Consider the following 15,986-nt stretch of genomic DNA (forward strand, 5'->3'; position numbering starts at 1 on the left):
ACCGTTGCTTTTCGTTAATTCCGCCAATATCATCGACTATTCGCGCGTATGCCAACTTTCGCATAGATCGTTTCGCGTGGTAGTGTAGCTTATACTATATAGTTTGGATAGTTTCATAGCCTATACATATTCAGATCGAATAAAGCCTATTAAACTTAGTGAAATAGTGCAATCTTAACCAGAAAATTTCGCATTCTACTTTTAATGTCCTATGAATATGTAATGTTCCGTCGGATCTGAAATTCTATATTCTTAAATTTCCAATTTGCCCTCGGAACTTACATTATATACTCGTGCTTTGCATAAACCAACGACTCTTTGTCGACGACGTAACCTTTCGATACTGCCTTTTTCGACGCGTAATTTCGTTTCACAAGCTCCGTTTCCGCGCCAAAAATCTGGCGAGCTTCGCATCGCTGCGACGAAAGAAAATTAGGATCGCGTTCTTTTCGTCGCGTATTCTACGTTGCAACGAGAAAACGACGATGTACGGTTGATCGAGCGGTCGCAGCGTGGAAAAGCGACGAGGAAGAGGAATCGGCGGCGAGGGAAACGACGCGCGATCGAGTTATCGGGCGACCGGGTCAAATCACCTCCGAGCGGAGAAGCCTATCCGTTAAATCCGTCCGCGTGGACGCGAGATAAATCGAAAAGTTCGGTTCCCGTTCGACTCGCGTATCTCGATTAACCGGCCGGAGCTCGCGGAATTTAATACCGACGTGGCCCGTGCGACGCGATCATAGAAGCGGAGGGAGAAGATCAAAAGCGGCAGCGGCGGATATGAGAATCCTCTTCTCTCTCTTTCTCTCAGGCATCGATGAAGAATGGCGGAAAATAATATGGTTATCGAGCATTCCGTAGATATGGAACAGCCACGGAGCACGAGGCGAGCGGCTCGTCAAGGTGGAGTGGCTCTTCTCTCTACGTGGAACGTGTCTCGGAACAAAGGGGATGTTTCTCGGTAAATGGGGTGACGAGCACACGACGAAGCGTAATATTCCGAGCAAAATCGAGACAGAAAGCGTGGGAGTTGGAGGGAGCCTTATACGATAGAGCTCGCTGATACGGTTAATACCACGCGACACCGAGGAATGCGATTTTCCTCGACGACGAGAAGCTCGAGATACGGCTATGTGTCTGGAAGGAGACGACGACGACGACGACGACGACCTAAGAGGCGAAGACGAACGATAACTCGATAGCATCGGTAGCAACAGCGGCAGCACCATCACCACCACCGACGACGACGCGAGTTCCTACGGCCGGTGCGAATTATTCAACGACGGTTTCGTCCGCGTAATTGTCGCCAGCGATCTCGTATTTTCCACGATGCTCGATTTACAACGGTTAAAAGACTCGCTTTGTTTCGTTTCGGGAAATGGCAACGATATAAACGGTATGGGAATTTCTGAATACGAGAAGCGGCATGGGCGTTCTACGTTGACGATCGAATCGAAATTTGGCAGGAAGAGACAGCGGAATAAAAGCAGCGACAACAGGCAACTTGTCGCTCGTGTTACCTTACCTTATCTCGTTGGCCGATCAGCCTCGTTTCGCCACGTTGTTCCTAAGATCGTATTGCGAGAAACAACGGTGTTAATAGTTAAGTTAAAAATCTAAATGAAAACGTTTACACCTCTGTTTTTTCGCGCTTCATAGCGAATTGTCGAACGATTACCTTATTTTACGTAGTTAGGAAAGGAACGAGTTAAGACGATAAGATACCGCGATCTTTAACGATCCTACGGAAAAGATATTGAAAGCCAACGTTCGTCTATTCTAACGACTTAAATAAATTTAAAAGTACCCGTCGCACGGATATTAAAATATTCGCAGTTGAAATTTTCGTAATGAACGACATTAACTGGCCCTTTTTATACCAACGTCGTCGATCACTTTTCCGACGCTTTCGACAAACGTCGTGAAATATTTTACAACGAAACGTACACGTACGCCAAAGATAGGATTTAAAATCTTAGCTCGACGCGAGTCATTAAGAAGACAACGGCGCGAGTAATTACGCATGGAACGCCGTTCTTTCGCCATTGGGCGATGATCGGCTCGCGCGATGAAAATTCAATATTCTCCCGTTAAGTGATAATTGACGCAAGGCTATAGAACGGCGTTGTACGCGGCATAATGCGTTAATGCCAACAAGTAAGCATCTACGTTGGTAATACCTGTAAAGGCCGTTAAATAATTTCATTCGTGCGTCGTCGAAGCTGAACGCAATTTCAATTCTACCGGAAATCAACCGCTGATACGACGAACCGCGTGCTTCGTACGCTTCCCACGATTACCTATACCTATACCTATACCTATACCTATACCTATACCGCACGAAGCAAATAATTCCTAGAAATAACCAATACGCGATACACAGCTTAAATAAATAACCAACCAACTTGGATATTGGAAAAGAGAAAGAGAAATTATTTTTCCGTTCCGTTTGATAAACTAGCCGTAGGTCGATAAAACCATATCGATCGTACGTACGTATCTATACTAGTTTAAATTAAATTATTCCTCCTATCCTACTAATAAATATTAATTTCCGTTCGCGTAGAATAATTAGACTATTTCGTTAATTAATATATCGCCAATTAGTCTGACTTATAACGTAATTACGATCTGGTTGATAATATTTAATTTATAAGTAACAAGAGCGTGATGTACAATTGTCAAAACGTAGTACAACGGAGTATAGTAACATATAAACTTAATATTATGGGAACATCGTGTCGATACAATATACTATGGTCGAACGTGTATAATAATTCAGGACAAGATTATTCCGCGATAACGTTTATTTGATACTGCGAAAATCTATACACGCTTCTATTTTCTCTCCCTTCCTTTTTTTTTCTTTTTTTTTTTTTGATAAAATAGCCTCCTCTACGTACAATCGTACGAATTATATAAACGTTATCTTTCGGCATCTTTTAACCAATTTCGTTACGTCGGTTTCAACGGACCGAGGAGTCTACGGAGGAAGTTTTCAACGCAGCTGTGCGACTTTGTTGCGTTTGATGCACGATGCAAATATACGACGTCGGAGCAGCGTCGACCAGTCGATGCGTTTGCTTACACCGTATTTCATCGTCCGTACTCGTAAGCGTAAGCGTAAGAAAAAGGGACGATTATTATACGCGTCCGTCAAAAGTACACAGGAGTCGGTAACGGAACATTTACATGCATGAGATCGCGACGATATTTCGTCGAGCTAGCCACCTGTTGTGACGACATGTACCGAACTGCGGTGCGACGACCGTGTTCCGCGTCCTGCTTATTCGCTCTCGTCGCGCAAAACCGTTTTCGCTGCGTTAATTAACCGTTTCGCGAATTAACCGGGATCGTCTGAATCGCGCACGACGAAACCGCGATTACCCTTGGAAGGCTGCATAACTCTAACCAATGGAATTATTTCTTACTCGTCTTCGGGATTCGTCGATTCGGGAAATCAGCCCGATTTACGTATTTGCCGGATCGCAACGAATCCCTCCTGTGGTCCGTTTTCTTTCGCTGTGCGTAAAGCAGGATCGCGCGCCAGGGCGACATGGATGTCCGGGTTGCCGCTACGGCTATGATTAATCGATTTTAGCTTCCCACTAATGACTTCGGAACGTAGCCAAGTGCTGCCGCTAGCTTCAACCCTTCCGGCACGCGTAAGACACGTGTATATGTATGTACCGGGTTTAAACACGAGATAAACATCGCTGAAATTAATACGTTTCTTATCGTTAAATGTCAGTATCGATATAACGTAACGAATAACCTATATGTTTCGTCGGATTAACGTTCTTATTAATCGTACGACGTACAGCTACTAGGTTTTCGGCCGATTTGCCGATTTCGAGTCACCCTCGATTCGCCGGTGGAAGGATAAGCAAACGGGACCGCGCTGTGGTTGGGACGGAGTTGCCAGAAAATCAGCAGCGAACCGCTTCCGATAGACCTTTTGCGGCCAACGATGAGAATGGATCGTTTCGAACGGTGGCACACCTCGTACAGCGCATACCCAACGAGACGTCGCACCCTGACTCGCTCGATTAGAGGAACGAATCTTCGTGGCAATCCGACAACGACTCGACAGGTTAAGCGAAACATTCGCGAAGAAATTGAACGAGTCGTCCCGGACGTGTACCGAAACGTAACGAACCGATATCGTATTCCACGAGTAACGCCATTAATCGACTAAGTACCACGTAAAAAAGGATCAAATGAAAAATATTTCATCGCAAAACAAACCGTTGCGTTTACGCGAAAAGGGAAACGCTCTGGACTTAAAGATATAAACGAAGTATGTAACTAGTCAAAGTTTATATTTCAAAAGGTTATTTAAAAGTATATAAATGTCGATTTAAGCTGTACGTCAATGCCCTATTTTTTAATGGTGATTATTAATCATCGCTAATGTTTGTAATTATCATCGTATAATTCGATGTATATAAATCGTGCCGGAGAAGGAATCTATCGGAGACGATAAAGATCTTCGAAGCGTAAAGAGATACGATCGATAAGCGTGAAAACCGAACCAGAACCGTATATCTTTTTACGTAAATCTTCGGATATCTTTCTATGATCGACGACGAAACAACGAATACGTTACTTTCGAAGTTGTCTTAACGCTCGGCAAACGATACTAACTAAAATGCAAGATAGATGGATAAGTAAAATCGAGTAAAGAAGGGAGAAAGGAGGGACGAATCGTTTACGTATCCACGTGGCATCATCGACGAGACGACGATCCTCTTTATTAAAGAACTATACAGAGTACGAAAACGAGTTGCGTCGATTCTTCCCGATTCTACAACGATCCGGAACAAAAACGGGAACGCTCGTAACGAAGCTTGCAAGTTTTTTTTCACGAGAGAAACGGAGGGCGTTCCGTTTAATCGTGTTTTCCGACAGCGATGCCTTTTTCGGTCAGCCACGAGCAGTCGATGACAGACAAACCGCGGAGGTAACATCTTCCGGTGGCTACAACCTCCGTGAACAATATTAACGGTGGCTTGCTGCCGTGCAACGTCGAGGAAGGATGTATGGCGACTGGCTGCTTCGAGCTCACCTACGCAAACGAACAATCCAATTACTCCTAAATTCTAGTTACCAAGTCACCGGCAGAGAAAGCTTACTTAAACCGTGCCTCGTACTCCGAAGGAACTTGTTCAAGCTTCAAATTTCCGACATGACAACGAAATAATACTACCTCTGCCTTCGATTTCGTCCGTTTAAAAAGTTCTCGCACCGTAAACTTTTCCGTCTCGCTACGATGTCGCTTTCCTTTGTCTCAACAAGTTAAAAAAGATCGTTCGACGCCCAGTGGCACGATACCATGCGACAAAATTTCCTCGATGTAACGTTATCGAAAGACGTAAATAAAGTCGCTTTATCTACACGTTGTCTCGACAAGATACCCAAAACGTATTAAAGCGATACACGCTTTACAGAAGCGCGATCGAAGAAATCACAGACGCGAACAAAATTCCTACGATTCGATAAAAATTATTTATTACCGCGCTCTAAATACTTTAATCGCTTCGTAAAATATTACAAATCGATTGAACTAAAAATTATCAGGTCTGTGAGTATGAAACCGGAATTTGCCTATAATATATATGATTTTGCGAAATCGAGATAAACGTAGAAAATAGTACGTGATATCCGTATTTATCTAGAGGTGGCAGAAAAATTGTCTTCTGTATGTGTATATATTTAAAAGCGCACAGATTTCTGTATCCAAGTTCGTCGTTGCTAGCAACTTTTTCGATGCAAAAACTGCCACCTGTGCCGTATTTCTTTCGAACGCCTTTCCTCTCTATCGCGCCAACTATCAACGACGTCGGCAAATATCTCCAACTACCACGCTTAAACCGCGTATAACCACGATCTTCTATTTGCCGATTATTCTCGTAAAAAAGTCGACTGCGTTTCATCAATGGGATACGTTTATTTACCTTACGGTACAATCGGAGAGAAAAGTTCGAGACTTTCGTGGTTCGAATAATTACGTACGGTATCGTACTCGATCGACCTACTTCGACGACAAACTTCCACTGGCTAATAGTTGGTCGAACGAACCTTGGATTCGGACAAGCGGCCTCGAGATCGACGATCGTTGCGATACTATGAGAATGAAAATGAAGAGGGAGGAGAATAAAACGAACTCACGGTGATGTAAGTCTGATCCCTCTGCAATTCGGCGAGATTATCGTAGAGACCCTCGAGGAGTGCTTTCCTGAGTCGCTCGGTATTCGTCCCGCAGCTGGCCTTCTCCAAATTCGCACGTTCCGCCAATGCGGCGAGTTGCTGTCGCACCTCCGCGGCGTATTCCAGATTCCTGTGATGCAGAAAGTTCTCGTGACACCAGACCTTCTTCTGCTTGGTATTGGCGTACGCGCGAAAAACGTTCAGCAACGTGACGTGGTCTCCCTCGGGGGAGGCGAATCTGGAACGAACGAAAGAAGCGTAACAAGCTGCGAGTATCGATCGCATCGTAGACGGATCTGTTTGACGTTTAAAGGTATACGCGGAATTTGCTCTAGATTCGTGAATACTTATTTTGACAAATATTTGATCGCTGTACCGTGAAATCTCGTTTTCACGAAACTCGTAGCTGTTTCCCGTTTTAAAAATATTTTAAAGACGCAAAGCCACTCGGCACAATCCGACGACGAAAATGTTGCGAACAAGTTGTTTTACCTAACGCTATAGATAACATCGTGAAGAGTTCGACGATATCGGATTAGGTTACTTTACTTTGAAAATATTTAGAAAATCATGCTGAAATGTGAAATTCGCGGGCTGTTTGCTTCTACGATTTCCTCCGTGTCAGGAGGAAATTTATTCGTTAGAGGATGCATCTACCGACGTTATCGCGAAACGACTGGTTCGCAAAATTTCTCAAGAAAAAAACAGCCCGGTGAAAGAGCGCGTTACGACACGATATTCGATGAAACAGAGGCCAGAGATCGGATAAAACCCGATACCTTGATCTAGCGACGTAAGCTTGCTGTCTTTTCGCAGGTGGATCGGTGAAGACAGACTCTCCTGACAATAGAGCGACAACGGTGAGGGCTTCTTCGAGACATTGATGCTCCGCGGATGCGAGAATCACCTTAGTGAACCGTGGATCCAACGGAAACAAGGACATTGTTCTTCCAAGAGTAGTCAGCTGTGGTGGAGAACCTATTCCCACGAAAGTCGAACGAAAAAGTCTTATCTTATATACATATACGTATACGTACGTACGATATTTCGATACGTATTTTCGATACACCGATATCGAGGTGCAGCTACGAACATTTCTCAAAAATTAAATACCCGTTTGATATTCCGCGAGGTAGCGACTTCTACCAGCAGTGTCAATTTCTGTCTTTAAGCGCGAATAGAGTTCGAACGAATCGCGATTAGCTCGAAACTAATTAAATATACGATTAAATACACTACGATCAAGGTAAACGCAAGTTACTCGTTACTTTGCTTAAAAGATAGATGGTGACGATCGATATCGTCTTACAGTTCGTTCGAATCAATTTCAGCTTTCGATACATTTGTAAAATATCCTTCGATTACCGTGAAACTTTTCTATCCCGTGATCGATAGAAGACAAATAGACGTAAAAAGACTGCATCGAAATACGATATATATGGTCGAATTATACTCTTCCGGACAACATAAACGACGTCGAATAAAGTTGCAGCGATTTTCGTTTTAGATATACGCGATACAGTTACGATAACAACCAACGCGTGAGATATGAAATATCGCTGTTCTAAAAAGAAATAAAGCGACAGAACGTATTGTTTTCGCGGACGGGGATATATTTCCTCCGTCAGCTGATGTCGCTTATTTGAAATTCAGAATCTTCCTTTTCGAGAGTTTGCAGCGCAATTCCGGTTCCCAATTTGTCGTACCGATAAAAAGAAATTCCACGTCTACGATGATACAGTCCATACGCGTGTAACTTTATTATATTACACGTAACTTACCACCTTGTTCGATCTTTCTCGCAAAATAAATTGTTTCACAAAACTGTAAAATAAAAATGTAGCGATAATTTTTCGGTAAAGCGAACGACTGAACAAAAACAGCTAAGCGACGTAACGAAGCAAAAAAGAGCGACGAGATATTCCGACAAAATTTTACGGTTCGATCGTACACGCTGTACATAAATTCAAACTCGTATAATCCACGTATAGGCGAGCAACGTACGAGTATTTCTAGGATCGCGATGAGACTGTTACGCGAAAGCCAAAGGACTTCCATCTACGACGGACCGTCTATGCACTTTCGTTCCGTTTCGCTTAAGAAACCATCAGCCTTGATCAAATCCTCCATTCGTATTACGACGAATTCCTAGTTTTCAACAAACGTAAGATCGATCGAAAGCTGAATTATTACCCTATATTTTAGGATGTTTGTCCATGATCGAACAGCGATAATTTGAATTCGATACCTACGAGGATACGAATACTCGGCGTTAGAAACGCAGTTTGTATCGTCGTTGGAAAAATCAATGGCGAGATACGAAGAAAATGAGATTACAGAGGATGTAGTAGCGAGTCTTGCACATTCTGGAACAGCTAAAATCCGAAAATCGATACGGAATGCCACTTGACGCTTCGTCTTATTCTCGGTGGAACGCACGACGAATCTTACCTAAAAACGGTAATTAATTACCCGGCTAGGCTACTTTCATAACTTTTCGTTTCTTTTTTCGTTCTTTTAGTCGTTTTCCTACTGAGAGATGATACGGATTAAAAGACTCGAGAGTTAAGTTGTTTTTCTCTATATAGAATACCGTACCTCTACGTGGAATGCTTCGCTTCGCTTATCTGTGGTTAAAAGTATCGGGAATTCTAATAACGTTTTTTGACAATTTTCCGGTATTAATGCTAATTTATTTGAATTAAATTACGATATCGATGTTACCAAAGACCAATAGCATCGTAATACGCTTATTTAATAATATAGAAATATCTCGTTAATTTAATTATATTTAGGATCAACGAAGACGATACGGTATTTCGTAAAGTTCAAAATATACGTGTAATATCGTACTTGGAAGAATTAGATGTACGTGATAGCCTTTAAAATTTCAAAAATATCTGTATCGAAATATTTAAATGTACGCGAAAATAGATACGCTACGTGTCTTCGAAATTACGATGTTTACGTTACGCTTTACGCTAAATTAAAAAATCATATAATTTCTGAAAATCGACGAGACAGAATGATCGAGCAAACGTAAGATTCGAGTTGAAATAGCGTTTACGTAATTTGACGTTAATTTTCTCACGCGATCGAGATCGAGATCGATTAAGAAGACTACAAATCCCGAAGAATCGTTTTAGGAAGAAGAAATCTTCCAACGATTCGGATAGTTCAATTAACGCGGCAATCTGATCTCGCGAACGAGAAACTCAAACTCGAACCATAGTGCGAAACTTAATTGACCGATCTAGTTTCTCTTCGCAAATTCTACGAACAGACATTCGTAGCTTTGCGTTTAATTTTCGCATATTGAACTTTGTACATGGTCTGGAGTACCTCCATCTATCGTACTAAACAAATTTTACAAGTAACTATTGCTTGCGTAACATTCGTGGCACGAATAAAAGTTTGATTTACGAGTTTGATTAAATTTACGACGAGTATCGATTATTTGTGCGATTTTCCTTCAAATACTCGAAAAGTTTAAGTGGATCGTTATCAGTTGAGAGTACGTTATATTTTTATAAAATATTCATCTGACATTTCACGAATATCTTGTCTATCGCGAATATCTATCCGATTTTATCGAAGTAATTGCTACCTGTTTTAAAGCGACTCGAATTTATTAAATAACAAACACTATCGGACTATTAAACGCTTATTCGTGCGTATTGTCTCTATTCTATTCGACCTATTATGACGTGAATGTACGTACACGTGTATGATACGTATACATATGTACATATGTATGCGGTATACGATTTCGATAACGACGATGTTATACGATTAACGATATTCGAAATAAATATATAATAATAACAAAAATAAAATAGTATCGCGATATCGACCTTCGTGCAATCCATCCCGTCGTCATAAAAAAACTATACTCTCTCTCTCTCTCTCTCTCTCTCTCTTTCTCTCTCTCTCTCTCTCTCTCTCTCTCTTTACTAGGTACCTTTCAAAACATCTAGCGAAATTCACTCGTTCTAAGATCGAGACAAGCAACGAGAATATCTATGCCGGTATCGCGTGTTTTACTCAAAATCAGTCATATGGACTAAATCTGTAATTCTGTAATCGTAAATCTGTAATTTTTCCGTCGTTGAAACTACGAGACTCACCCTTGACGGCGCCCAATTTTTCCAGACAGGTCACCGCAACGTCAACGGCCTCCTTCGGTGGTTTGTCCATAAAATCAAAGGTGGTGATGTCAACCCCGATAGCAAGCAGCTGCAGGGCTACTCCCGCGAGGGAACATCTTTGTATCTCTGGCACAGGCATCTCCTTCATCCTCTCGAATTCCTCCTTGGTGTAGTTTCTGTAACATTTGCCGGCCGCTTCCCGGCCAGCTCGGCCGGTCCTCTGCCAGGCCTGTGCCTTTGAGACTTTTTCCACCCTCAGCACATCCAATCCGGTGGTCGGGTGATGAGTTCTCGCTTTCACCACTCCGGTGTCGATCACGTGTCGAATTCCTGCGTAATTTTATCGGGAAATCACTGTGTGCATCGGCAACGTCGCCGATTCCTCTCGCCAACGTGATCGCGAGTCTATCGCGAACGAGCGTACCGGCTTTCGGCTCGCGATATTAGCGGATCGCGCTACACGCGGAAGATAAAATTGCTCTCTCTCTCTCTCTAGTGAACTGTTTGTCGAATAGGAACCCGTTGTAGGAAGATCTCCTTCTCTTCCTCCCTCCCATCTTCTTTCAACGCCCTTTTCTTTTTCGTTATTTAAAGTCACATCTATCAGTCGCGTAGCCAATAAAAATTGATATCGAAGTTACTTTTTACGACGAATTGTTTAATTTACAAAACGATGGGCATCGTCCACATAGTTAACGCGATGTACTCTATTGCGGAAATCTTTGCCGAAGAGGCAATAATTCGCAATCTTGTTATAGCTTCGATCGTTACGTTCGCGTCGCGCGATTTCCTTGTCGTTCGAAGATCGTACGCTCGACATGGATTCTCAAAGGCAGTTAAACCCGGGCCTATATCGTAATTGTCTTACGCAAGATCGCGCGTTGACACGAGCCAGGCTTTCGTCCGATGATATACCGCCGCTCTTACGCTTTCGACGGCCGACTCTACGGCCTTATTAACGCAAACGTAATTGCGTTTAGTTTGCTACCGCGGCGATGCACGCGTTCGACGGCGAGGATCCATCGTTATCGGTTTTTGCGCAAAGCGTGGAAAGTGGGTTCGCGTTAGCGCGGAAAACACGAAAGCCGACTATCTCGGCATCGTGCTAACGAAGCTCGCGGGATCGACCAGGATTACCGTTCGAGATAAAACGTTCGAAAACGTCGCACGACTATCAGGACGTTCGAAGAAACGATACCCTCGCGTCCACCATACGTCCAATTTGACAAATTAAAATTGAAACGTCTGCCGAACCAATAGTTTTCCGACATACACAGGTCGATACATTCTCGTAGGGACGAACCGCTTTTCTGCGTCTACGTAAAAGTAATTTGCAGCGTACGATGCCACCTTCGAACCAAACAGCTCTCGTTAAAACGTGTTTTCGTAAAATCGAGTCCCTCGTGAGATATTCTAGTTGAACGAAACGGCCTGCATAATCCTTTGATCAGAAACGGATAACAAATTTCTATCTTGATTTCGTGTCTCCCTTTGTATTCTATGAAAATATGCATATAACGCTCCGCATAAATGACAAAAGTAAATGATCAAAATTACCTGCCTCGGTTATCTTCCTCGAAATTTCGATTCTATTTACATTTAATCGTGACGTAATAAAAGGACTCCAACGAATTCGTAATTCATCATTATCCGTAATCGACGTGAATCCGACGAACATATCGTCGTACATGTATATACGAACGCTATCTTCCGCTGTTCTAGCTTCGATCTACCTTTAACTTCCTTTCTACTCTTCCTTTTTCTTTCTTCGCTCTGAATTAAATCGAAAAACACTCTGAATTAAATAAATCCGAATCAACAGAGATCAATGAAATCGAAGATTAGAATATTTTCTTCGTCCTCCCCTTTTCTAAAACATATATCGTAAGATCGATCAAAAAAATGTCCGTGTGTCTCGACTAAAGAAGCGTACGCGTACGTTGTAACAAAGTATCGATTCAAATCTCGCGAAAGAACGTTCTTGTAAAGCTCTTCTAACGCGAAGAAAGATACTCGGCCTTTAGAAGAGATTAGAGACGATGGGATAGCAGAAAATATTGGAAATAAAGTAATCTCGTTGATTCGCACATACCGCCGATGGTAACGGAAGTTTCGGCCACGTTGGTGGACAAAATCAGCTTTCTCATTCCAGGAGCGGATGGTTTAAAGGCTTCCAATTGTTGATGCGTCGGCAAAGCCGAGTACAGTGGAAACACCTTCAACGATGGATAACCCTGTCCATCCAATTGTTTAGCTACTTGTCTCGCGCTCGCAGCCGCAGCCTCTATTTCTTCTTGCCCGGTTAGAAAAACCAGAATATCCTCGCTGGAAAAGAGACAAAAAGTTTCTGGAAATCGTTCGTTTCCTTCTGACCCACTTCCCCGGGCTTCGTATTCGAACCTGCTCACCTCTGATCGAATAAAAGTAACGGTGTTATGCAAATACACGGGCATCTTGCAAATGGCCTACTAAGCTGAAAAATTTACGCTCCACGATATCCCTATCATCGTATCGCGGAACGCGTTTAACTAGAAAATTGGAGGAAATTCGTAACAAGTACTCGGTAATCTTTCTTCGATACGCTGCGATCGAGTTCTATTTAAATTAAACTTGAAAGAGATACGAAATGACGTGTCACAGAGTCTTCGTAACCTCGATACAATTATCGTCGTTTCGGGGAGTGGTCTTTCGTGTATTAAACGCGAATTATCCGAAAAGATGATTAACGATTTCGTACAAAGTAAAGCGATAAGCCGCGTGATTGGACCGAAAATGTTGCAGTCTGAGAATTATTTATAGGAAGCAACGAGCTGCTTCAAAATCGTACGATTCCATTTAAAAAGAGGTATATAATTTTCATTTCACTCTGGCAACATTCTGCCTATACTGTAAGCAGCTTATGCGCTTAAAGCTACCGTCGTAAATTTAAATTTTCTACCGTCTATATTATTGCAAATACATAGTGTGTGTGTGTGTGTATGTGTAAGAGAAGTTGAATAAAAATTGCATCTATCGATAATCGATGGAAATTGATTTTGCGAGGTGTCGACCATTCGTTAGAGATAAACGCGAAGCTAAAAAGATATAGGCGTATTTCTTGTTTTCGTTTAAACAAGTAAAAGATTAGGTACCAGGTACCGAATAACTTGCGAACGGTAGTACATGTATCGATTATACAACACGCTGCATAGCGTGACATATACAATGTTGTAGGAAAAGAAACGAAATTCCACATCTTACGTTGTATAATCACCTGCTTACTTGTCATTTCTCCTCATACTTGCAGGTATCGTAGAAAGATCGATATTGCGAAACGAAAACTATAAAAGATTTACAGCGTGGAGAATATTTGACATATTTTACGCGGGTAAAGGTAGGGAGAGAGCGAATAAAAAAAATTACTTAGCAGGGTTGTCGCGATGAATCTGGAAAGCTGTAACAAGGGCAGAGAACGCATAATCCTCCTGCGACTTGACGGCGTGATAAATCTTCACCGGATGCTGACGACCCTCTAAGTACACTGCCGGTGCTTGGAAATACTTGCTGAACTTATCGACGTCCATCGTAGCTGACATTACGAGCAGCTTCAGCGGCGGCAGATTCTTAAGCTTTCGTAAGTTTTGTGCCCTTCTCGCCACGCCGAGCAATACGTCAGTTTGCACCGAGCGTTCGTGAGCCTCGTCGAGGATCACCACCGAATAATCCGATAAAATCTCGTCGGTCATCGCCTCGCGAACCATCATTCCGTCAGTCAGATACTTGATTCTCGTTTGCGACGAAGTCACGTCCTCGAAACGTACGCAATAACCGACCAATTTACCCGGTTCTACTCCTTGCTCCTGCGCGACTCTGCGAGCCACGCTCACCGCGGCTACTCTTCGAGGTTGAGTGATACCGATGCAACCGATAGTGCCTGCAATGCCAGACGAGAGCAGCAATTGGGGAATTTGCGTTGTCTTGCCACTTCCCGTTTCGCCAATGACGATTAGAGTGCTGTTTCTGCGAATCTCTTCGAGTAGCCTGAAACGAACGTCGAAGGCAGTTTAATAGCTCGCGTGGAAACCACGTCGTCTCGCGATCGAAAAAATAGATAGGTATCGATAGATCGAATGGTTTTATTGACTTATCTTTCAGTTATCTTAAACTTTTATCTTAAAGTTATACGAATTTATACCAAATACATACAACTTTAATAAACTATGGACGTAGGCGAAGGAATTGCCCCATGTCCGCATTATACTTTGCCCGTTTGCGTAATAGTTAAACTATTATGTCGTTCGATTTAGTGACACGACATTTACTATTAATAACACTTGCTTGGAGGAAACCGAATCTTCTATCTTTTCGCAAAATTTAAAAAAAGTAAAAGTAAGAGAAGATAAAACAGATTTATATCTACTGTAAGCTACGTACTTTGAAAAGTTTGTAACCTTGCAATTTAAATCCAGTTTTGCTTGAGAATACCAAAAGATGTTTAAGTACAGGGAATTGAGTATTCGATAAAAATGTTGCTAAATAATATCGATAAATTTCATCGACTTTTTTTACATTATTTAGAATATACTGACTATTTATAATTATAATATATAAATATATTGATTAATAACAATCGCTTAAAATATTCACAAGGATCTCTAAAATTTTCTATACTAATACGAGTAACGCCAAGATTTTTTTAAGTTAGTACAAAAATATGTTACGGTATCTTACAAATAGTTTGTAAAGAATCGTTTAACTTTAATTATACTCTGTATATTTTGTATATTGGCGAATATATTTATACAGTTTGGCAAATATATACGTAATATTGCATATCGATATTAGTATGTACCGGGATATTTATAACAAATAATTTTTCAAATTATTTTCAGTACGCGCGTTTTTAGTTCCGTATGACGCTGCCATCTGTACGACGAGGAACCGAGTTATCAACTTTGCATAGTCGATGATACACCATTTTGTTTCACGATGTTCTGCGTGTCTACTTTGAAGACGATATTTGGAGTAAAGTATAGCGGTAAAAAATCAATCGAAAAATGAAAAACGATAACACGTAACTTACCGCTTGCGAAGCTTATAGACCGGTAAAGACTTCCTTTGTTGTTGTAAACTAATATTTCCTTTATCCACATTTTCTGCTTGAACGTTTTGTTGATTATCCTCGAATTTTTGGATTTTGCTCGAACTTTCGTTAAATACAACGGTGGTAGGACGTTTCGGTGCTAATTTCGAGAAACTCGAAGTACCCATAACGATATATTTCGAATCTGCGTTGTCGTGGACCCCCATGTCGACGAATATTAAAGTAAAACCCGCGATACTCCTAATAGTAAATGTGCTCACGGGTACGCACGTGTTGCACACTACAGCTGTGTATAAATAAGCGTCTCGAGTCTTGACAGGCGTCACAGCCAATGGCGTCGCTTCGTCGTATGTCAAACGCTTCTTTTTCCAGTACAATTATTCGTACTTTAATCAAATTGATTTTTCTCGTGTGCAATGATTTACAATGAATTCGCGTGTTATTCGGTAGAAAACACGAGTATACGATATTTAAAGAAAATTTGCCTGAGAAACGATAATTTCTTGTTTTCAGCAGTACGTATTCTTTAATTGCGTGAGAACTAT

At 41.8% G+C, this 15,986-nt stretch overlaps 1 protein-coding gene across 1 annotated transcript; it reads right to left on the reverse strand.

Moving 5' to 3' along the window:
• Positions 1-4,710: 4,710 nt before the first annotated feature.
• LOC117210982 (ATP-dependent RNA helicase DHX33) lies at positions 4,711-15,775 on the reverse strand. The gene is made up of 7 exons (XM_033454485.1): positions 15,421-15,775; positions 13,761-14,378; positions 12,451-12,683; positions 10,338-10,688; positions 6,990-7,188; positions 6,172-6,448; positions 4,711-5,068 (listed from the first exon to the last, which is right to left on the reverse strand). Exons 1-7 carry the CDS (start codon positions 15,645-15,647, stop codon positions 4,892-4,894), a joined length of 2,082 nt encoding a protein of 693 aa, XP_033310376.1. The 5' UTR covers positions 15,648-15,775; the 3' UTR covers positions 4,711-4,891.
• Between the last annotated feature and the right edge of the window lie 211 nt (positions 15,776-15,986).

This window comes from Bombus bifarius, unplaced genomic scaffold, assembly GCF_011952205.1.
Source record: "Bombus bifarius isolate JDL3187 unplaced genomic scaffold, Bbif_JDL3187 scf7180000008213, whole genome shotgun sequence".
NCBI lineage: Eukaryota > Metazoa > Arthropoda > Insecta > Hymenoptera > Apidae > Bombus > Bombus bifarius.

Excerpts from the sequence above, each read along its gene's own strand:
- LOC117210982 (XM_033454485.1), bottom strand. The coding sequence starts at position 15,647 with ATGGGGGTCCACGACAACGCAGATTCGAAATATATCGTTATGGGTACT. Across the intron at positions 14,379-15,420 it reads GTCTATAAGCTTCGCAAGCG|GCTACTCGAAGAGATTCGCA; the intron begins GTAAGTTACGTG and ends CGTTCGTTTCAG. Across the intron at positions 12,684-13,760 it reads CATCGCGACAACCCTGCTAA|CGAGGATATTCTGGTTTTTC; the intron begins GTAATTTTTTTT and ends TCTCTTTTCCAG.